This window comes from Ochlerotatus camptorhynchus, unplaced genomic scaffold, assembly GCF_037179485.1.
Source record: "Ochlerotatus camptorhynchus isolate MF236.1 unplaced genomic scaffold, CSIRO-AGI_Acam_v1.1 ptg000222l, whole genome shotgun sequence".
NCBI lineage: Eukaryota > Metazoa > Arthropoda > Insecta > Diptera > Culicidae > Ochlerotatus > Ochlerotatus camptorhynchus.
The window spans coordinates 3524553-3548211 of record NW_027040712.1 but is presented as its reverse complement, the minus strand read 5'-3'; the positions used below and the strand labels follow the sequence as shown (position 1 = coordinate 3548211).

General features: G+C 40.8%; 1 protein-coding gene across 1 annotated transcript; it reads right to left on the bottom strand.

Annotated features, from left to right (window-relative positions):
* Positions 1–7284: 7284 nt before the first annotated feature.
* Positions 7285–8397, bottom strand: LOC135703816 (heart- and neural crest derivatives-expressed protein 1-like). The gene has a single exon (XM_065225142.1). It carries the CDS (start codon positions 8068–8070, stop codon positions 7330–7332), a length of 741 nt encoding a protein of 246 aa, XP_065081214.1. The 5' UTR covers positions 8071–8397; the 3' UTR covers positions 7285–7329.
* Positions 8398–23659: the final 15262 nt, after the last annotated feature.

The window sequence follows — 23659 nt, the reverse complement described above, 5'->3', positions numbered from 1 at the left end:
GATTTTCACCTACATTTCCTTCAAAATGCATTCGTGACGGAAAGTTATTAGTTTTCAATTTCATTTTTACATAATTGAAAAAGTTCTTAGGGCATGATTTGACTTCATTTTCGACTTTAAGATTATATTCTTCATGTGCAGTGTTAATGGCTGTGTTGAGTTGGTTGCATATGTTATGATAGTGTTGGAAATTTGTGCTAGTGCTTTCCTTTTTTTAAAATTTTGAACTGATTTTTTTAATGGCGGACAAATGCTTCAAACACTAAAATGAAATTCAATCAAAGTGTGTTGTTACTTCGTACATGATGTTTACAATATTTAGAGTTAAGAGAAAATGCTAGATTAGAAGAATCACGATTTGGTGCAGGAGTTCAAGCAGATGTGGCACTTGGCGGATGTGCATATAGTTCCGGTAGTAATTACAGCGACCGGAATTGTAAGTTGATTCATTAATAAATACGTTCCCTTGCGTTGGTGCTATGCCGATAACAGAACAGTATTCAGAAACCAGTGATTCTTGGAACCTGTAGTTGTAGTAATGTCCGGTGGTTCCTGAATCATCATAACTAATGCAACCGAAGCAAAGGAATTAGGATATAAGCAAAAAAAGAAAATGGATGTAATGTCGGCCTAAATGCCCCTAATTTTGGCCCATACATAAATTCAGCAATCGACTAAATTTTCAATAGCGACCAAAAATATCCATTAGTATCATCCCAATGACTCGTTCATCTAGATAAAATTGATAAATAGCGGATTTTTAGCGATGGGCCTAATCTTAGATCCATAAGCCAACATTAGAGCCATCCCCTACTTAGTTTTTTCTACCGCGCTCGGCTGTGCAAATCTCGGCAAAACAAATTTTTCTGAGATCTCAGCAAACATTTCATTTGTTTGCTGAGATTCAGCTAAGCATTATCCGAGACTCAGTAATCAAATGTCACTTTTGCTGAGATCTCAGTGAAACTTATTTTTGCCTAGATTTGCACAGCCGAACTCGGCAGAAGAAAAAAACTAAGTGTGTAGGTCCTAAGTAACATTGACAGATTCTCTTTGTCGATTTTCTCTTTGCATCCCAACGGCCATGCATAAATATTTCCAGCTGTTTTCAGTAAACAGTTCAATAAAATATGCTATTAGGGGAAATTGCTTTAATGTTGTCTTATGAATCTAAAGGTTAGGCCCATCGATAAAAAAAATATCATGATTTTATCTGTTTCTTAGACCGCGTGTAATCGGTTCTAATCCTTTAATTTTAAATTTATAACATTAATAATGTATAACGCAATTGATGACTTGGCTCTGTAAAGTTTATTCAATTGAGCCTGAACAATTAAATTAATGAATAAAAAATCTGTTTCTGTTCCCATATGAACAATACAAAAGGATAGTTTTGGTTGCCAGAGAAAAATTGTCAAAAAATGCTTTCCTGCAAAATTTATGTATGGGCCCGCTATTAGGGACACTTAGGCCGACATAAGGGCATTAACCCTATCTAGCATTTAGTATGGGAATCACGGCATTACACGGTTTTGTAGCCAAGTTTAGAGTCTGTGTATAAGAGTCACGTCAAGTGAAAAAAACAGTGGAACTCGCACTACGGTTTTCGAAAGATTCCCTTCAGTTTCATTTGGCAAGAGAGCACTTCTGCATTAACTTCAAATGACTTCTAGTAAGTAAAAATAGTGGCTGTTTTAAATCATTATATCAGTGATTTTGCTACAAAATAGTGAGTGACAATCTGGAAGGAGCGATATACCTAGCTCCGGTCCTCACAAGTTCCTACCTCACGCCTCCACGAGTCATATGATCACAAAAGACTGCTAGCTGAAACATGGACACAGCTGGTTGGCGTAGCCTGGGCAATGTTGTCAATCCGACAATAGCAGAGTGAGGAGGTGCGACGCGAACACTGGCGCGGTAACCATAGCACGGTGATAGAGGAAATGCTTCGCCAACCCGAGCGTCTGTTCACCATGGAGGTGCGGCTCAAACAGCGTCTGGCTGGCATCCAGTGGCTGAATAAGAAATGCTCTTCCCCGGAAGCTACACCTAAGATGGCAGCCCCATCACGGCAGATAGGAGACCTAAGGCCAACCACCTACTGTCTCTGAAACCTTTACAATTGTTACACAAACCAACAGAGAAAGACATCGAACTGATTTAATGGCAACGACTTTTAGCGCAAAACAACGGACACGAATTGGATCATGGAATGTATTGACGTTAGCCCAGCAGGGTAAACTGGCACAACTCACCAACGAGGCGCGACGCATGAAGCTAGAAATCCTGGGACTGAGTGAAGTTCGTCGGCCAAACTTTGGAGAACACAAACTGCCGTCGGGACAGGTACTACTATACTCTGGTATTCGAGGTGAAAACACTCCCCGCCATCGTGGAGTTGGTCTCCTACTTAGCGTCCAGGCAAGTGCTACGCTCATCAAGTGGGAGCCTGTTAATGAGAGAATAATCGTTGCCAGATTTAGAACACGGGTTCGTAACCTTACCATAATCCAATGTTATGCGCCAACCGATGCTGCCGAGCTACAGGACAAGGAGAATTTTTATAGTCAACTGAATGCCGTCGTGGATAAGGTTCCAAAGGGTGACATCAAGATCTACACTGGCGACTTCAATGCGAAGATCGGCTCCGACAACACGGACTATGAGCGTGTCATGAGGACGCCATGGTCTCGGCGAAATGAGCGAGAACGGTGAGCTGTTTGCAGAATTTTGTGGCAATAACGACATGGTGATCGGGGGCTCGCTGTTCCCCATCGGCCAGTGCACAAAGTCACGTGGGTTTCCCGTGATGGACATACCGAAAATCAGATCACCACATCTGCATCAGCCGAAAATGGAGACGGAGCCTTCTTGATGTTCGGAATAAACGCAGCGCCGACATCACGTCTGACCATCACCTTCTAATCGGTGAAATCCGCCTACGCATGGCGCGGATCCAGCGACTGGAGGAGAGACTCGGGCGGTGGTGCAACACACGCTGACTTGAAGATCCAGTGGTAAAAAGGTCTTTTGTTGAATGACTTGAGACTCGAGCTGCGGACGTTCCAGAAGGTGGCAGCGTAGAAGAACAATGGACGGCCATCAAGAATGCCTTTATAGAAACAAGCGAGAACAACAGGAGCGTAGAGAAGCAAAAGCCGCGATAGAGCGGGCGAGAACCAGAGGAGCCAAGAACGAAGCACGTCAACCGTGCTCGGCTCTAGAGAAGGAAGTCAAGCGCTCTTGCAGACGGGAGAAGCGAGCGTGGGTGAACTCCCTGGCCGACGAAGGGGATAAAGCCGCAAACACTGGCGATATACGCCTCCTCTACGATATTTCACGACGCCTGAGTGGAGCAAGGATGAACCCGAGGATGCCAGTGAAGGACACGACTGGACAATTGCTTACCGACCCCACTGACCAGCTGAAACGCTGGTTTGAGCACTTCGAACAACTTCTTCAAGTTTCGACGGCCAACCAGCCATCAACATCTCGGCATGATCCGCCTAGGGTGCGGTGCATCACTCGCGTCAATTCCGAGGCTCCATCACTGCAGGAGATTGAAGCAGCTATCCGAAGCATGAAATCCAACAAGGCTCCAGGGGTCGATCGCATATCAGCAGAGATGGTCAAAGCTGACCCCATGCTATCGGCACAAATGTTGCATCAACTATTCTGTAATATCTGGGACACCGCGACTTTTCCGGCCGACTGGATGCAAGGCATCTTAGTGAAGGTCCCAAAGAAGGGGGATCTGACTGTGTGCGACAATTGGCGAGGCATCATGTTACTGTGTATTGTTCTCAAAGTTCTGTGTAAAGTTATCCTGAATCGGATACAGGAGAAGATCGACGCGACTCTCCGACGGCAGCAGGCAGGATTCCGTGCCGGAAGATCTTGTGTGGACCATATTGTCACGCTCCGCATCATCCTGGAGCAGGTCAATGAATTCCAAGAGTCCCTTTATTTGGTATTCATTGACTACGAAAAAGCTTTCGACCGTCTCAATCACGAGAATCTGTGGGGCGCCCTGAGACGCAAGGGAGTCCCGGATAAAATCGTCAACCTCATCGAAGCGCAGTATGAGGCTTTCACGTGCAGAGTTCTGCATAACGGAGCCTTGTTCGACCCTATCCGGGTAGTCGCTGGTGTGAGACAAGGATGTATACTATCACCGCTACTGTTTCTCATCGTAATCGACGAGATCATGGTAGGTGCAATTGACCGTGTACCGAACCGTGGGCTGCTTTGGCAGCCTATCACCATGGAGCATCTCAACGACTTCAATTTGGCTGATGATGTTGCTCTACTAGCACAACGGCGCTCTGATATGCAGAGTAAGCTCAATGACCTAGCCGAACGCTCCTCTGCGGTGGGTCTCACCATCAACGTCAACAAGACCAAATCGTTGGATATCAACACGGGCAACCCTTCCAACTTTACGGTAGCGGGGTAAGCAGTGGAGAAGGTCGAAAGTTTCCAATATCTTGGCAGCCAAATAGCGTCGGACGGCGGGACCAAGAGCGACAGAGGTGCACGAATCAAGAAGGCTAGGGTTGCCTTTGCGAGTTTACGAAACGTATGGAGATCCAACCAGATAAGTCAACGCACCAAAATCCGAATTTTCAACTCGAACGTGAAATCTGTGTTGTTATACGCCAGCGAGACGTGGTGTGTATCAGCGAAGAACACTCAAAAGCTGCAGGTCTTCATCAACCGATGCCTGCGGTATATAATTCGTGCCTGGTGGCCTCACAACTGGATCTCGAATGCCGAGCTCCATCGTCGATGTCATCAGAAGCCGATAGCAACAGAAATTCGAGAGCGAAAGTGGAGGTGGGTCAGCCACACACTTCGACGGGGCGGAAACGAAATCTGCAAGCAAGCGCTGAATTGGAATCCGGCAGGACATCGCAGCAGAGGCAGACCCAGGGGCTCATGGCGGCGGAGCCTCAATAAGGAAATTAAGCAAGTCGATAGGAATCTGACCTGGGCCCAGGTCAAGGCAAAAGCTAGCAGCCGCCCAGGACGGAAGTCTTTCACGTTGGCCCTTTGCACCGCTGGTGGTGCACAGGACCCTTAAGTAAGTAAGTTTGTCGAATTATATAAACAACAAATATAACAAATTCTCATTACTGGCAAACTTATCCAATGACAATTTAAAGCTCACTGCATGTTTACGATCATTAAATTTTCTAAATAGAGTGGGAATTAGGGCGTAACAGCTTTTGTAAACAATGAATTCTCGCGATGGTTACTAGAAAGACAAGGCTCACGCATGCAAATCAACATCAAAATCAGGTGAGGGAAGACTTTCCTTACCCGATGGTTATGTTGAATTGCGTGGGCGTGCCTTATATTCCTAGAAATCATCGAGAAAAGACATTGTTTACAAAATCTTTTACGCCCTTCACTGCACTACCTTTCGTGGAGCTTTCATAGCATCGTAATGTTTGTTTACTTTGCACGATAGGTGGCTGGTTTGATAGTTCAATAGGTAGACTTGACTTCACTCTTGGCGTGACTCATGATACACCGACTATAGCCAAGTTATTAACAAAAAAGAGAAAGTCGATAAAGAGAATCGCTCAATGTTACTTAGGATCTAATCCATTGTTCGGCATGAAGTGCCAAAACTCTATAATAATAATAATCGATTTTCGGTTCATAGAGTAACCGTGAGTATTCACCATGACAGGCCTGCAACCACCAATTCGAGATACCATTCCAACTATACGTTATATCCTTACACCATTTATGATATCGTTCGTATATGGTACCAGTTCATTGGGGTACTTATCTTGAGCACAGAAGTCCAATAAGCTGAGAACTGATTCGGCACCATTTCACCCACCCATGGCGCTTTCTTTCGGATCCGGCTTTCAGTAAAACCCATAATTTAAAGTCTCAATATTTTGTTATACATTTATTTTTATTTGGATTCGTTGCACCTCTGCTTTCTGCTCCCTTACCGTCTCTCCGTCTGCCTGTCTGGCTGTCTGTTCCCTCTCACAATTGCACAATTATTTTCATTTCGTATATTTACACAGACTTTTTTCTCCGTTTTTTTTTATACTCCCTCGGTCTAAAAATCAAATCATACCTCCCTACTAGATAAGTGTGCCTTAAGCGATACATAATTTACGTACAAGTCTTTCTTCTCTTGGTTCGAGTATTTTCTTATGCTCTACGGGTACGAATATTTCCTAAACGTTTAAATATGTGTTCCTTCGCTTTATTTTTTATTAATAAATTAACCACAGACAAACAGACGTAACTCTTTAGTTCCCGTCATCGTACATTCATTTAACGTGCATTTCAAATACTATTAGCTTCGCAACATTGTTTGCAACGTAGCAAGCAGGCTTATTTTCACGAGGTGTCGTTAGCGAGTTCTCCACGAGATATTTGAAAGAACGATTGTTCAAGGAGTTACGTCTGTTTGCCTGTGATTTAACCCTAATCGAATCAGTCCACATGTAGTATTTTCCTGTGCAGCGCGCGTTCGAACACTCGACAGTCTCCCCGTCGTTGGCGGTGGCTGCAGCGCAACTCAGCCGCAAGTGAGCTGCTGCCTTCACGATCGGGAGGCAGTAATTCGATAATTGGCCAATAATCGCGCCACTTCAGCCACTTCTTCGACGATTGGCCCGCAGCCAGTAGCTAAGTTTGCCTACCAACGACCAACGCCGAGTTGAGCTGCAGAGGTTCGGTTAAAAGTACCTACTATTTACAACTTTACAAACACTTTTGGGCAGTGAGTTTTTTGTTTTGTTTTTCGTATTTAGTGTTAATGGTTTGTCTTCTGTTTTTTTTTTTCTCGATGCAAGGTAAGGAGAAAACTATCGAGGAACTTGCAACTTGCAGTATTTATTTACAAATTAAATAGTTGATTGCCCTGTGACTATCGAGTGACCTAAGTTAAGTGAGTTAAATCTAATAATTGGTATGCTAGCAAACAGTTTATGTACGGTGCAAAACGCCTATTCACGCAGTACTCAGTATTATGCAATATTCACAAGGGTTATTAATGAAGAAATCATAAGGTCCTATTATCTGAGATTATGTTCTAATCGAGTAGAGTAATCATTCAAATCACTTGAATGGTTTTGAGCAACAATTCTAATTACAAAAGTATTATACAACTCCAGTTTGATGAGCCAGTACTAATCTGTATGATTAGCTCCAAGCTACAGACTATGAAAGCATACAATCCTAATTCGAACGAATTGATTTGGCTGAAGGACCACGCACAAGCTTCGATAAAAGCCATTATCAATGTAATTACCTTCCAGGAAAGTCTTCGCAAATCTCCTCCACCGGGACTCAATTCCTCGACAAAAGTTCGTTCAGAGCAGCAATGTACGTTTGGGCCATTTGCAGTGTCTCGAACTTGGATAGCTTCCGATCGTTGCCAAGCGAAGGCACAACATCCCTCAGGCGATCGAAGGCATCGTTTAGGCTATTCATACGCCTCCGCTCGCGTGCATTGGCTGCCAATCGTCGTTTCTTGGTAACCTCAGGCTGGACGATGATTCCTGCGGCACTTGCACCCAGACTGCTCGATTCAATGCTACTGCTAGTACTCAGGGTGCTCGGGGTCGGTGAACTGGACGGCAGACTGGAAATTCCCAAATTGCGACTGGTTTTCGACGGGATCGTGTATGGACTGTAAATCCTGTCAAGGCTGGCCGGTTTACTATGGTGATCTATCGAATATCTGGCAAAGCTTGAACTGGACGTGACACTGCTCGATGGAATCAGTTTAGGGATCGTTGGACTGGCGGTTTTGAAATTGTCGCTCGTATAGTTGTAGTATGGTTCAGCGTATCCACCAGTTCCGTTATAACCGTAAGCGTAGTTCGGTGGACTGGTCTCTTCAGGAGATGGGTAGTAGGACTCAGGACTTGGCACCGGCCCCGGACTATGGTATCCTTCCGAGGAAGCTCCGTCCGTAGCGTAGCCGTAGCACTGAGAACCGGTCGAGACTCCATAGTGATTGTACGTTGATTCCAAACCTCCACCGTACATCATCGATGGATTGTATTGCATGTACGCCGAACTCATTTTCAAGTCCTTGAAAATCACTTATCCAATTATCAAATTCTTCACTTCTTTCGCACGATCAACGCCCGATCGAACTGTCGCGCGTCACGAAAGATCTTTTGCGCTACTTTTTTCTTCTCAAATCAACGCGTAATTAACCGTCATTAAAGTTCAATCCTCGATCGAAACTTGTTCTCCACTTCCTTTTCAGTAGTACGCAATTCACACTTGATCTTATCGTTCCAACTGAAATACACAAATCTCACAAACGCAACACACTTTTTTTCCGAACCCGATCCAACCAAAGTGAAGAAGATCGCAACACCCAAAAAAGCGCGTCTAATTGCGTTGAAGTTTCGTAATCAACTGAACTGGGCAGTGGGCTCGAGTCCGACCGAGAGCATCCCAGAACCTCCAGAGCAGATCCCATCAAGATCGACCGGATCGAATCTGCACAACAGGTGATTCTCTGCAGGCCGAAACCACGAGAGAGAGAATAACAAGTGAGTGAGAAGGCATCAAAACACAACTGGACCCGTGATTCCAGAGGCTCGGATCCCACCAACCTCCACCAAGGATGGAACGAGATAACCAGCCGCACTGCAAGACGAAAGAGAAGATCTTCCACTTATCTTTCGTAGCACGTTTTTCCTTAGCACAACTCTTTAGGGTCAACACTAAAGAGTGCCCTCTCTCGCACGTTGATTTTGGCTCCGCCTATCAGGGAGAGAAGCTGAAGTTAGCCTTTGTCCCTCTTTAGCATTTCAATGCACGTTTGCGATCGATGCGTAGGAGGATGGCGATGATTTATCTACCTGGGACAGTTAAGGCTACCGCGGAATCATTCTCAACCTGAGGGCAATGAATTTGAGTACCGGTATCGATTTCCAATAAGGCATTTTTCATTTTTCTCTTCCCCACGTTCTTGAAAACACGAAATCGATCAATATTCAGCCGAGGAGGATAGGAAGATAATCCTTTTTCATAAAGTCTCACAAAGGCAAGTGGCGCTAAGCGATCGATATCAGATGCTAAGGTGACCGTATCCATGTAATTGGTTGATGTATTACGGGTTTCAATCCTTCGGCACAATTTCCCGGAACGATATTCGATACCATGTGGTGGAATCAGTTGAATTTGACACACAATTTCGAATGCTAACGGTATTTCTTGATCTCTCTCTATTTTGTTTATACCGTTCTACCTAAGATGATTAACAGCATGCTGAAGATTAAACTAGAGCGGCAGCAATTTTCCAAAATTTACACAAATTATCCTGTAATCTAATGCTAACTACGTGTGCGTTATAAATTGCAATTTACATGATTTTTCGAAGCATACATGCTACTAGCGATGGATTCGATTATCTAGTCGGTCAAGGATATTAAATACTGGTTTGGAAATTCTTTTTCGTTTTGGGTTGACCCAACATGGATTTCAATCCAACCTTATTGAACTGATAAATTCTTCGCTGAAGGATTTGTGATTTAAATTGTAACACGAAAATTAATTCTAATCTAATCTAAAACAAGTCATAGCCGGTCACCTAAAATAGGACATTTCACTAGTATCTAAGCTAAATGCTGTCCAATACAAACGAAAATACTCGAATTGCTACCACCCTCCTAACTGATCTCCCCTCGTGCCCCAAGCTTCGGCTGTCTATGGGAGGCCACTGTGATGGTTTGGCAATACATCTCTACTGTACGAGGACCTAGTGCCGATACTGTTGCAGATTGAAGGAGCCATGAACTCGAGGCCATTGGCACCGTTGTCAGAGGATCCTAGCGACTTCGAAGTCATCACTCCAAACCATTTTTTAATTGGCTCACCACTTCAGGCCCTCCCCAATCCGGAGAAACAGGTACCAAATCATCCAACAGAAGCAGCAGCACTTTTGGTACCGCTGGCAGACAGAGTACCTTAAGGAGCTGCAACGGCAGTCTACTAGTAACCAGCGTCAAGTTAATCTCAAGATCGGCCAAGCGGTGATTCTGCAAGACAACCTTCTGCCACCCGTGCGCTGCACTATGGGGGATGCAAGCAGGCGGATAAAAATGTTTCCGTCATTTTTTCGCAATTTTTGCAATTATTATTGCTTGGTATTATCAATATACATTGTTGATACACATTTTTCAACATTTCATGACCACCTTTTTCAAAGGGCTTAACTTTTGAATTGTTTTAAATGTAATGATTACATTTTTATATCGCTTACAGCTTGAAGCTGGATTTCAGAAAATACCATCCATAGAAGAAGGACAACCTACAATTCAAGAATAACATGTGAAAAGGTCCTGTCAGCTAAAGCAAGGGGAATGTTTCCTCTACCCGATAACGTTGTTGGTTTGCGTGGGCGTCCTTCGGTTGACACGAGAGGGTCATAAAAAGGTTCGTTTACGAAAAGCTGATATGCCTGTTTCTCATGTTCCTCTTGACTTGGATTTATACAAAGTATACCGTTACAAAGTAAAAACATACACTCATAAAATAAATCACATAACCAGTGGAAAATAATTGGAAATTGCAACACTAAATCACATGAACTTTATGTGTCCAATGAAATCTATATGATTACTCACATAGAATGTCTTATGTTATGTGATACTCAGATAAAAATCAGTATTTTTTTAATGGAAAAGTACTATTTGCGTTCCTAATAGAAGCTAAGTGAAAACTTTTTTCAGTGTACATTTACAAATATTAGACCTGTATTTTTCATTTTGTCAAAAGTCGATTTTTTTCAAAAAATTATTTTTTCAAAAATTTATAACTTTTGAACCAGTGGGCCGATTTTAAAGATCAAAATATCAAATAAATCAAATAGGTTGGGAACAGTCTTGTAAGTGGTTACCATAGTCGACGCATTTTCTGTGCTAATCGACTGTTTTTGTTTCCGACATTTGCTAAACAAGCTATCAAATTACAGTACAAAATTTTAAATTTCAAATGACGGGCTATGTCATACGACCCTGTCACTGAAGCAGGGTTGAAAAAGTCACCAACATTCACTATGAAATGAATGTTTCATCCATAGTGAACTTTGATGAATTATAGTGATTTTTTTTCAGCCCTGCACCGAAGACCGTCACGAATGTATGTATTTTAGTTTTTCTCATAATAAGAGTTGCTGATGTTGTGCTTGTGTGAATTCTGAGAATAGCAAGCAATGAGTCATAGTAATAACATTTCTGATCAGAAATGGTTTAATTTACATCAAATTGAGGAATTAGGGCGAAATTATACATGTCATATGATACACTGGAGTCGCTTTTTACGCGGGTGATACGTCCCGCGTAAAAAAAACCGCGTAAAAAGCGACTCTAGTGTATAATGATAAACCGCGTAAATTCTGATATCCGCGTAAAAAAACCAAAATCCGCGTAAAAAAAACCGCGTAAATTTCGGAATCCGCGTAAAAAAAACCGCGTAAAATCCGAATTTCACGTAAAAAACCGCGTAAAAAAACCGTTTAAAAAAAACCGCGACTCCAGTGTATTTATTTTATAATTTGTGATCGAAATTTGTATACCGTTTGTGTTGTGTAATAGAGACGACAGTAGAGCATGAGAGTACATATAGGGTAGAGCGCTACTTCGTCGTAATTTCCCCCATTTCCGTTCTATCGATCAGAAAAGATCAATAATATCAATGATTTCACCGTGCACAAATCAATAATGGGTTTGTTCCGATGCGTTAGTTCATTAGCTACAACATAAATCCTGTTAGAGCGCATTATATGAATATTTACGCTCATTGTTCTCAAAACAAAAGAAGCGCTCCTAGCGAATCCCCTTTTTCTACGTTTATCCGTAGGACGAAGAAAATCTAATGGCGTTTCAATGCATTAGGACGGAATTGAAACTCGTAGAACGAATTTAGAATCAAGAAGCAGTGTTAGATTTTAGACAATATCTCAACAATTTGTGACTCTTTATCAAATCCAACGGTACGTACGGAATGGTGAATAAATTTGCAAGTCATCTTTGATAGAAATATTCCTTTTTTTGTTTAAACTCGTTCAGAAAAGAGAGGTAAAGCGCGGGCTGTGCTTAGTAGGACGGAAATTAGATCAAAAACCCTACAAACAGACTGTCGCGCACGACAATGAAGCGAGTGTAGTAAGAAACGTCAACTGTTTCAACCCCTGGTTGGGAATAGTGCACACGGCGAATGAGAACGACCCAAATTTACGTTAAGTCAACTCATAAATCACATAAAGTGCAGGAACTCAGCGATGAGTAAATTTGCCTCATGTTTTCCCAGGTTTTTCCAGGATTTTCCAGGGAAAAATACCCGAATTTTAGAAAAGTAAAGATTGGATTCACTCAGTCTATTGGTACTACTCCGAGACTGAATAAAATTTTCACCAATTTCCTCATTTTCCGGCAGATTTATTAGGTTTTCCACAGGAAACCATGAGAAACATTTACTCATCGCTGAGTTCCTGCACTTTTGGCGATTGCGAGAGAAAAATAAACATCGGGAATGTGCTCCCGGATGTATTGATTTGGTGAGTACGTTCCAGTTGAAGATTGTTCTTATACATATCTCGATTTTGAGGGGACGTCCGGAGAGCTTTGAGATTTAGGCGTTGTTGCTTTTGCGGGCAGACGCGTTGGTCGCCGGTAAGAGCCAGTAAGTGCTGCCAGCAGATGAATCAAGAGGTATTCGAAACAAAATTGATAAGAAATGTCCATTCAAATCGATTTAATACAGTTGAACAAATTTCAAAACTATATACGTGCCAGATTAGGAAATAATATTTTTTGAATCTGGAAGTGTGTTTATGATACCATTATCCATTTGATAACTCGGAGTCGTCGTGAATTACCATGCATTCTAAAAAAAAAAACTTTTTTTGACTCGATCTTAAACACGACAAAATGGAGTGGATCGATCCTTTTTATTCGATTTTTGTTTCGATTCACCAAAAAAAAAATCAGCGCATTTGCATTTGCAATTTAAATATTGACCTGTACCTGGAGTTTCACGTTCGGGCAGTTAAAATTGTGTCTGACCAGATCTATAGTACCGAAAGAGTATACGATGATTGCACACATCTGTCCCCCCACCAAAACCAACCGGAGGCCTGTGGGATATTCATAACAAAATGGTGGAGAAAGTTATTAATCTACATATTTACAAAAATTCACTTCTTATGACATATTGCAGGTTCATCAGTCCTATGCTATGTCAGAAGTGGACCGCCATGGGGGCATATCGGCAGAATTACAAAATTTCTTGCATCAGCCTGTTTTTCCACGTTCTGTCGATCCTTTTCAAGCATGGATGAAAATCCGCAGTCAATATCCCCATGTATACCCCATTGCTCGAGACTATTTATCAAGAAAGGTAACAAGTGTTCCGTCAGAAAGGCAATTCTTCAAAACTGGTGAAACTACACAGAATCGATATCGGCTCAATGCAAAACGCCTAGAATCAATTCTTGGGATCCCTCTCGGATGAGTTTTGGGATATCTGAATTAAGTACTTTCCGTACTGACCTACTTTTACACTCCAACCATCTAATCGAATATTATAACCTGTTAAATCACTAACCTAATCAAGAATACTGAGCAAAAAATTCCACATGTCAAATGAAATCAAAACAGTCATTTACTACATTCTCACGTAGACTATCCGGTAAAGAGTTCGATCCACGGTACACGGAAAAGACCGTAAATCATGGAGGTGGTAGCATAGTATGGAGTAGGTCCCATTTTCAGTATTAATTCCATCATGACCAGATTTGAATACTTATGCAAAAGAGAACATGCCTCTTATATGGCATTTTCAGCAAGACAACGATCCAAAACACACTTCTAAGTATGTAAAGGAATGGTTTCATGCAAACAAAGTGTCGGTTATTTCATGGCCTAGACAATCTCCTGACATCAACCCCATCGAAAATTTATGGAACGAGCTTAAAAGAAAGTTATCTGGTCAAGAATTTTCAAATAAGGACCATCTATGGACCATAGTTCAAAAAGAGTGGTATGCTATACCAAAGGAAATTTTCCAGTGCTTGGTTGAGTCAATGCCAAGAAGATTGAACAAGGTTCTACTTAACAATGAAGGGCACAGAGGTTACTAAGCATCATTAGTCTAATACAACTTATACGATTATGTTCAAGCTTTCTATACTATAGTTTTAAGCAACACACCTATTTCACTGACCAGGCGGAGATCGTAGTGAGCTGTGCTCGAAGAGAGACTTAGAAAATTTTCAGCCGTCAATTTTTGCTCCGTTTTTTCTAGACTTTTGTGAAGTTGTAATTAGTGTTCCTTCAACTATTTGCCACCCCAGAGTTCTTAAACCACTGATCATCTCGGAACCTAGCACCATTGGTTGTTCTTTGTGGCTCTTTGTGTTCCTTACAAGTGGGTCAGATTCTCCGATTAGCAGCCTGAATCCATTCAGCCACAATTGTGCTTTCATCATCTGACTAATCAACTGATTGGCCATACAGGATTTTTGGTTCGCTTGTCCGATACTAAGAATAGAAAAACCTATTTTCGAGCCCAGTCAACCAACCCTTGAGTATGGAGATCACTGTAACAGGACATCGTTCATGGATCAATTTGGTGAGTCCGTTGCAATTTATTCTGGTGCTTATAATTGGCAGGATCCAATATTGGACAGTTTGATGTTTATAAAGTACTATCAGTTAAAACTGTGTTTTTGAGATTTGTCTATATATATTCTTTGGTGCTTCCTACATCGGTTGCAGGACAGTGTTACCGATTTATATTGGATAATCCAAAGCTATGTTGATCATTATAACATTAAATTTTGAATAACAACCCTAATAAACAAATACCATAAACGAACTGTATCTCGGATAGGTAAACCATCCCACATAGGGTTTGGATGATACCCCGAACACGTCGTTAAGCTCTCTTTTATGGTTATTTTTATTAGGGAAATGATAAGACAATCTTATTCAAATGTCGTAATAATACCTCTGACCAAGGAAAAATGATTTATATAGTTTTCATAAAAGTTGACGATACAAATACTAATGAGGAAAGGAATTCCGCATTTCCTTTTCCCAAGTCCTTTTCCTCTCCTTCCCTTCCCTTCTTCTCTTTTCAGAAAGCGAGTAATGGCGCTATAACCATATGCCATATAGGGCTAGGACAAGAGTTAGTGCTCAGGTCCCAACCGCTAGAAGAAAATGGTAGCGAGCAAGGGCGCTATAACCTAGGCGAATACAGCATTCCCTCCGTATAGGTTACGTCCGCACACCGCTCTCTGTTGTCCTTCGACTGAGGTCGTCTGGATCTATTGAGGGATGGCAGTGGGTGGGCGGTGCCGTCCACGCTTGTACGGAGGGAGGACTGTACGCTCGAACACAAGGGGTAAATACCTGTGTTCCATCCCAGGAGATCGGACAACCAAGGAGTGTACATTAACTTTCTTAGCTCTGTCACTCCCAACGATTTATATAGCCTATTTTCAAATCCTGCATACGGAGCGGTTGGTACGGTATGTCCCCGCTCTTTGATTACCTGTGGATTAAATGTTAACCACTGTCTATACTTATTAAGTAGACATGGTAAACATTCACTTCCACAAAAATTAACTTAACGCTACACAGTAGGCCTGGCCGCTTTATTGTTTGTTTCACATCCTTGATGTGCAGCAGGCATTAATAATGACAAGAAAAATGATAGATGTATCATTTTCCAGGATTCTTTCAAGTACTGGCTGTGTATGTGTAGACTAGACTAGACTAGACACACCTATTTCACTGACCAGGCATATTTTATAGGTATATGATTCTAATGGGTGAATCATTTAATGTTTTAACTTTGAGTTTTCTCATGCAATTTCTTATTTTTTATTACACTATCAAATGCTTAACTTTAAAGTCGAATAAAATGAAGTTGAATTAACATAACCTATAATTTCGCATTTATTTTGCCTACTTATATTTTAATGACCAGCAGTGATGTATGTTACACTAACAACATTCACTCCGTACGTACTACACAATTTATTTCTTAATGATATCAATCATCACACTAAATGACTATTATAGGTGAAATGTCATATCAAGATAGCTTATGTAAATGTAGATTTTTGTGCCATTTTGAAAAATTAATCGATTCAAAAGATCGATTCATAATGATTAATTAAATCGGTGAATCGATTATTTAAAAAAATGAATCGATTCAATGCAATGCGATATCCTACGCAGGTGTGGAAGCTGCCTTCCTGGACATTCGATTGCCGTCAATGGATGGCAATCGATGCCCTTTGGTGATTGGCACTAGATTGCGGAACAGAGACCGACGTTAAATAAAGAGAAGAAGAAGAATAAGAGATATGCCGATCATCCTGACATCCTTCTGGTAGTTTTTGATAATATTGCGAATATCCAGTTGATCCGTCCGTACATAGAAGAGCCAGTTCTGTAGAATCTAGATCGCTGCAATCCATATACTGTTTGAGTTCTACATCAATTACACTAGTTTACAAAACAACATAAAAAGTATAAACTTTAGTGGTTGACCAACGTTTCTAATGCAAAATCCTACGCTGAATTCAATGCCGTGGTCAGAAAAAATTAAAGTAGAGCCATTTTTGAGATATACAAAAATTTTGATTTTTTGAATTTTGGACAAAAGTACGATTACTAAAATGTCAATTTCTTTGGAACTAGTGCATCAATTTTAAATCTTTTTTTATGAAAGTGAAGCTTAATAAATAATTTGCTATCGTTCACTAGAATTTTATGTTTTAATTAAAAATTTAATTTTGAAGTCATTTAAAAATTTACAGCATTTTTTTTTATTTTTCATGCGAATTTTCCATAAAAATCTTGTTTTAATCAACATTTTTAATGGGATAAAAAGATTCAAAAAATCATTTCATAATTTATTCTTAAAGTCCATTAAAAACTGGAGAAAATGAGCCTTTAATGGATGAAATCGGTTGGAAATTGTCGAAGTTATGAATTTTTTTGTAAAATCATGGAAATTGAATGTTCCAAGATTGGCCGTTGTCCCGCTCCTAGGTTCATGCACCACTTCCAGTAAGCCTTTCTGCGGACGTGTACGCATACGGTGCATTTCACTAACACTACCAGCTGTCACGCAAAATTAAATGGGATATTTTCAACAATATAATTTACGCTAGTGTTTGTGAGACCGCTCGGCGAGAACCTAACGCAACCAACTCAATTTGACAGCTTTCTTTCTTTAACATTGCTTAACGATGTATACGACAAAACGTGAATTCAAGTGTAAAAATGATCCTCAAAAGTTTTGTTACGCGTGTGGCAACTATATATTTACAAAATCGGTCAATTTCACTGCTTCGTTGCAAACTGCATACAGGCTTTATTTTAAAATTGATCCTGGAGACTTTGACAAACCGTGGATTCCAAAAGTATTATGTAGTTCGTGCAAAACGTGCTTGGCTAGGTGGATGTCAGGCGCGAGGTAAATTGATTTTTTGAAAAACTTTCATATAAACAATTTATGTACAGCATGGTAGTGCTTTGTTATTTCCTGATCGACATTATCTTACTTCATCTATTTTTGATAAGTGTTAATGCCTTACTTACTAACTCACTTATTTGTTATCTGTCAGTCGCTATTTGTCCTTTGACATGCCCACCATATGGCGTCGACCGTTTTGTCATGCAACGGATTGTTATTTCTGCTTGACAAAAGTTAAGCAACAAGGACGTCACAAAACAGTTGAGTATCCACAAGTGGCTTCTATGACAAAACCTGTTCCACATTTAAGTTCGGTCCCGTATCCTGTTTATCCAAAGCGGAAACGAGCGCCCTCTGTTGAATCGACCGTTACAAAAAGTGAGGAGGAATTCAAGGAGGAATGCGAGGAAGACTTCGAGGTGGAATTGGAAAGAAACCCAAAACTGTTTACACAATCCGAATTTAATGATTTGGTGCGAGATCTCGACTTATCGAAGGAGAAATCCGAATTGCTGGCATCACGCTTGAAAGAACACAACATGCTGAGCAAGGAGGTCAAAATTTCTTGTCACAGGAATCGTCACAAGAAATTTGACAAATATTATTCTACAAAGGACAAGGCATGTTTTTGCCATGACGTAAACGGCTTGTTTGAAGAATTTGGTGAGCCATATGATCCAGCTGAATGGCGTTTATTCATCGATAGCAGCAAGTTGAGCTTGAAAGCCTTTTCACTGCATCAAGGGAATGAGAAACCTTCTATTCCATTAGCTCATGCCGTTAATATGAAGGAAACGTATGAATCAATGGCTCTATTGCTCAATTTGATAAATTACAACCAACACAATTGGAAAATTTGTTCCGATCTTAAAGTGGTTGCCATGTTGACTGGATTGCAACAGGGATACACAAAATATATGTGTTTTTTTGTGTAAATGGGACAGTCGAGCTCGTAAGGAACACTACGTCCGAAAAGATTGGCCAAAACGGGATAATTTCACAATTGGTAAAGACAACGTTAAAAATGATCCTCTTGTGGTAAAAGAACGCATAATACTTCCACCACTACACATAAAACTTGGACTATTCAAAAATTTCGTCAAAGCGTTGCAAAAAGAAGGGCCGGCATTCCAGTACTTGAAATCAGTATTTCCAAATTTATCTGACGCAAAGATAAAGGAAGGTGTATTTGTTGGCCCACAGATCAAAAAACTGCACACTTAGAAATACCTAATTTTACACGTGACGGAATCCATCTTTGACATAAAGGATGAGACGTAAACAAACATGTCATGTAAAATTAAGTGCTCCGAGACTGAAAAGTTCGATACTCGACGAAAAGTACGTTTGATTGAGCTGAGTTTTGCGTCTATTACGACTCAATTTTATGTCAAAAATGACGCTCGTATATGTCAGTCTCAGAGCACCTAAATTTACATGAATTTTTTTTAAGTGTGTGCTCAATGATTCCGCATTCAATACAGTTTTGACACCAGATGAGGAAGAAGCGTGGAAATCGTTCCAGCGTGTTGTCACAACCTTTTTAGGAAATTTCAGAAGCCCAGATTATGAGGAAGCCGCCGATGAATTGCTCAAAAATTATGAGAAAATAGGTATAAATCAAAAATATTGTGTTTGTTACATATAATTAATTTCAAATCCTTTTATTTCACTGAACACAGGTGTGAATATGTCTTTGAAGATACATTTCCTACATTCTCACATGGATTTTTTCCCGGAAAATCTTGGTGACGAGAGTGATGAGCACGGCGAACGTTTTCACCAACAAATGAAGATGATGGAACGTCGTTACCAAGGATTTTGGGATGAAGCAATGATGGGTGACTATTGTTGGTTTCTGATTCGAGAAACAAGTTCAAAACATCGAAGACAAAGTCATTCGATTCTCAATCATTTTTAATAAAACCTAAATAAATTTCTTTTGTATCAACTCGGTTTTAAATCCTGATATGCCTTAATCAAATTGATATGTAGAGAAAAGAATATCCCATGAAAACTTTACATGCGATTTGGATGCTTACAACGACACCTAGAAAATGAACTCTAAAGCTGTTGTATTTCAGCAACATTTTTAAGTGTTTTACAAAAATGCTCATAACTTCGACAATTTCCAACCGATTTCATCCATTAAAGGCTCATTTTCTCCGGTTTAGAATGGACTTTAAGAATAAATTATGGAATGATTTTAAGAATCTTTTTATCCCATTAAAAATGTTGATTGAAACAAGATTTTTATGGAAAATTCGCAGGAAAAATAAAAAAAAATGCTGTAAATTTTTAAATGACTTCAAAATTAAATTTTTAATTAAGACACAGCTTCATTTTCATAAAAAAAGATTTAAAATTGGTGCACTAGTTCCAAAGATATTGACATTTTAGTAATCGTACTTTTGTCCAAAATTCAAAAAATCAAAATTTTTGTATATCTCAAAAATGGCTCTACTTTATTTTTTTCTGACCACGACATTGAATTCAGCGTAGGATTTTGCATCGGAAATGATCATCACCTTACCGAGTTCAAAAATGCTGTAAACTAGTGTTATTTTGACGGTTCATTCAACTGCATTTTCCATCAGCGCCTGGAGCTTCAGTCTTATTTTCGATACTTTCTTCAATGAATACACTAGGAGGGCACACATTTTGTTTCACAGCTCCAAACACATCGTAAAGTGGAAAGCTTAAAGGTGATTCTCTATGTATTACTTCATATTGAAATCTACTTAATCCACCATCGATAAGTACACTAAAAGCTTCTTCTACATAACATCATTCCCCGTTAATCAGTTAATTGAGCCAGTATTAGTTTAAGGCTAGTTTGATATTTTATAAATGTATACCCAATAGACTGATGCAAAATTTGAAATTTTCGCTCCACAGTGCTCAAACGGTTCCCCCCACAAATGGGCCCTGATTAGCCTCCCAAAATTTGAACTCATTCAGTGAGAAACTGACTTGGCACAAAGCATGTGAAGTTTATATGGGAATTACTATGGAGAAGCCATACTTACTATGGGGAATTACTATGGAGAAACCATAATAACGTTTGCATTAAAAGAATGGACTTTTTTTCGGATGGTGATAAAAAAAAGCTAAGACAGATAATTTCTTTTGGTAAATTTCTCATGTAAGTTAATTATTTAAGCTTACTTGCAAAACAATTCTACGCCCTTGCGAGCGGCCTTCCGGCAGTTAATCGGAACATTCGCCATGGCGGACGAAAACATGCGTGTAGGCATGTTTTTGAGTTCTTTCTTCGTTTTATTTATCAATTCCTCCTCAGTTTTCGCGACAAAATTGTTGGAGTAGATCTTACGCTTCAGGCTGGCCCAGAAATTTTCGATGGGACGGAGCTGGGGGACGTTGGGCGGGTTCGCCGACTTGGATACCACATCGATATTCAGCCGCTCCATCTCCTCCAACGATCGCTTCGAGTAGTGGACCGACGCCAGATCCGGCCAGAACACCGCGTCTTCGCCGTTATGGTATTTCTTGATGTACGACGCAACTTCCGGCAGGTATTTCGTGCTATAAATTTCCCCGTTCATGGCCAGTCCGGAGCGAAAGAAGATCGGCTTTGACATCCCCTTCTTGCTGATTGTCAGCCACAGCAGCACGTTTTTGGGGAACTTGGTGTGTGATATGAACTTCACCTCGGAGCTCACTTCCTTCGTGGGGGAAGTAAAATACGAAGTGCCCTGCCAGTCATTGCCATCCAGGGTGAGATAGGTCTCGTCGTCCATCACGACCGCCACGTCGCGATTCGCCGGGAAAAACGAGTGGACCATCTTATTCAGCCGTTGCCGCTGCGTCATTGCCTGCAGCTCCAAAACCAGTGGACGTGACTTCCCCTTCCTGACATGTATATTCATGTTCACTAGGTACTTTTTCACTGTTTGGCCGGTTGCACCGACCTCCCGGCCAAGCGCACGCAGCGATGTAGCCACTTTTCCCTCGGTCTTCCTCTTCAACATCATTTGGAGCTTCTTGTCGCTCAGGATCGTCGGCCGTCCGGAACCGGGCTTTCTTTCGATGCTCTGATTGTTGTCTAATAGTGCCAAGATGTTGTAGATGCCGGAACGGGCGTATCCGGCGTCCACAAAGTGTCGCACGATGTCCGTTTTCGACGCGGCGGGGTGCCGTTATTTGAACGCGCACACTTCTGAACGGAGTTGCTTCACTGTTTTTGCCATCACGGTTAGAGCTGTCAAATTTTGTCTGCTGACTCATGGGTTACTATGATTGATGCTGCATGCACGGTAAGAAAAAAGTACTCAACGGCCAGTTCACTTTTACCTACTTTTGACTAGTTTGTCTCATTTTCTCCTTCTAATGTTGTCAAAAAAGAAGGAGCAAAATCACCCAACAGGGGTAGTAAAGTGTGGGAACCCAACGTTGGGTATAACCATATTTACCTACTGTTGGGTACAACTAACTTACTTTTGGTTAAAAAGCTAGTGGAAAATTCCATACGAACTGCACACAAGTTAATGAAAATTACTTTGACCCGATTTACCTTCTTTTGGGTTCCTGCACTATAGTGCCGAGATGAGTGAAAAGAAGTTAATTTTGGGTACTTTTTTCTAACCGTGTGGGTAGTTTCGTCAGTGAGGGTGAAGGTAAACCCATGAAAAATCGACCATTTTTGTCCATTTTTTAAATGCACACGTTATCGACCAAAAATTACGAGAAAAGGATTGGTGAAAGTAGATTTTTGGATTTTTGTATTATTAGTGTATTGTAAGCATAAAAACCCGATATTATCGGTATTAAATATAACACAAAGTTAAGTTGTTTAATTCATAGCCATATCAGGTTGAAACAAATTCGATATGATATTGTTTAGCTCCTTCTGTACCATTTCGATTAATTTTGCCACAAAGTTATTCATTGGAGTAGAGTATTTGTCGGAGACTTGAGCAAAAATATGCAGTTGGGAAAATTAGAGGGATTGAAACCTTGGATACTACAGGTGTCGAAAGATAGGATATGATTATATGATATGGAACTATCACTCACTGTAGCAAGACAACTGTCGGTAGACTGTGGACTATACTTGATGAAGTTTAATAACCTCTAATTGTACTCAACCTGCCACCTGTATGAAGGGCTAAAAACGGTTTGGGTGAATCCGTGGGCAAAATCGAGCACGTGCATCCACGGGATAAATGATTGATCGATTGATTTCTTTATTATAGAGACTTTCAGCCGTTGGCTGGTTCATCTCTGAGAGCACGGGGTAAATGAGAATCTCCTTCCAACAACAGGATCATACAACCGGTAAAATAACAGGCCATCCAACAGGAGGATGTCCCAATGAGTAAAGTTCCACAGTAAAAGTATGGACGTCTGTCAAAAGTTGTTCCAATCGAACCGTCAAACCGCCAACCGTCGTACATACTTTAACTACAGGGCTTTACCAATGAGTGGGGAGAAGGGCCCGCCCTCTTTTCACGAAATGTTAAAGACAGGGAGTTGGTATTTCCACTCTCCCAATAAATTATGCTTCAATCGTTCATGTTACATGAAGTCAGGTTCACAATTACCATAATATTCGTGGCGGCCATATCTAAAAAAATGGAAAACTCTGTAATTTTTAACTCTCTATTTTGACATTATTTTTTTGTAATAGAAATGTGTTGATGGGTCGCTAGGTAGGGTCCAGGTGTGGGAGCTGCCTCCCTGGCGTCGGTAGCATTGGTTCTCAGTACGGAAAACAAGATCGACGGAAAACAAATCAAGGAAAAAACATCTTCAAGTTGCGACGCTTGCTCATCCAGCGTGATTCGCCAAGCTATCCGGGAATCAATCGCATATCAGCAGAGAGGCGCAAAGGTGGCCCCATGCTACCTATACAAATGGTACATACTTTATGCTATAATACCTGGCACACCACATCTTTTCCAGCCGACTGGATGCAGACTGTCTTATCAACAAAATCTCAAATAAAAATAATAATGGCATAATCGAGTTGGGACAACACTGTTAGAAAACATTGGTCGTTTCAATTTTTGAACATTAATCAAACTCAAATATATGTTCTGTATTGTTTTGAACCGATATAAAATTACAACTTTTCCATGCTTTACTAACATTGGAAACTGTCGGCCAAGCCTTTGAATAAGGAAGTTGGCGAGCT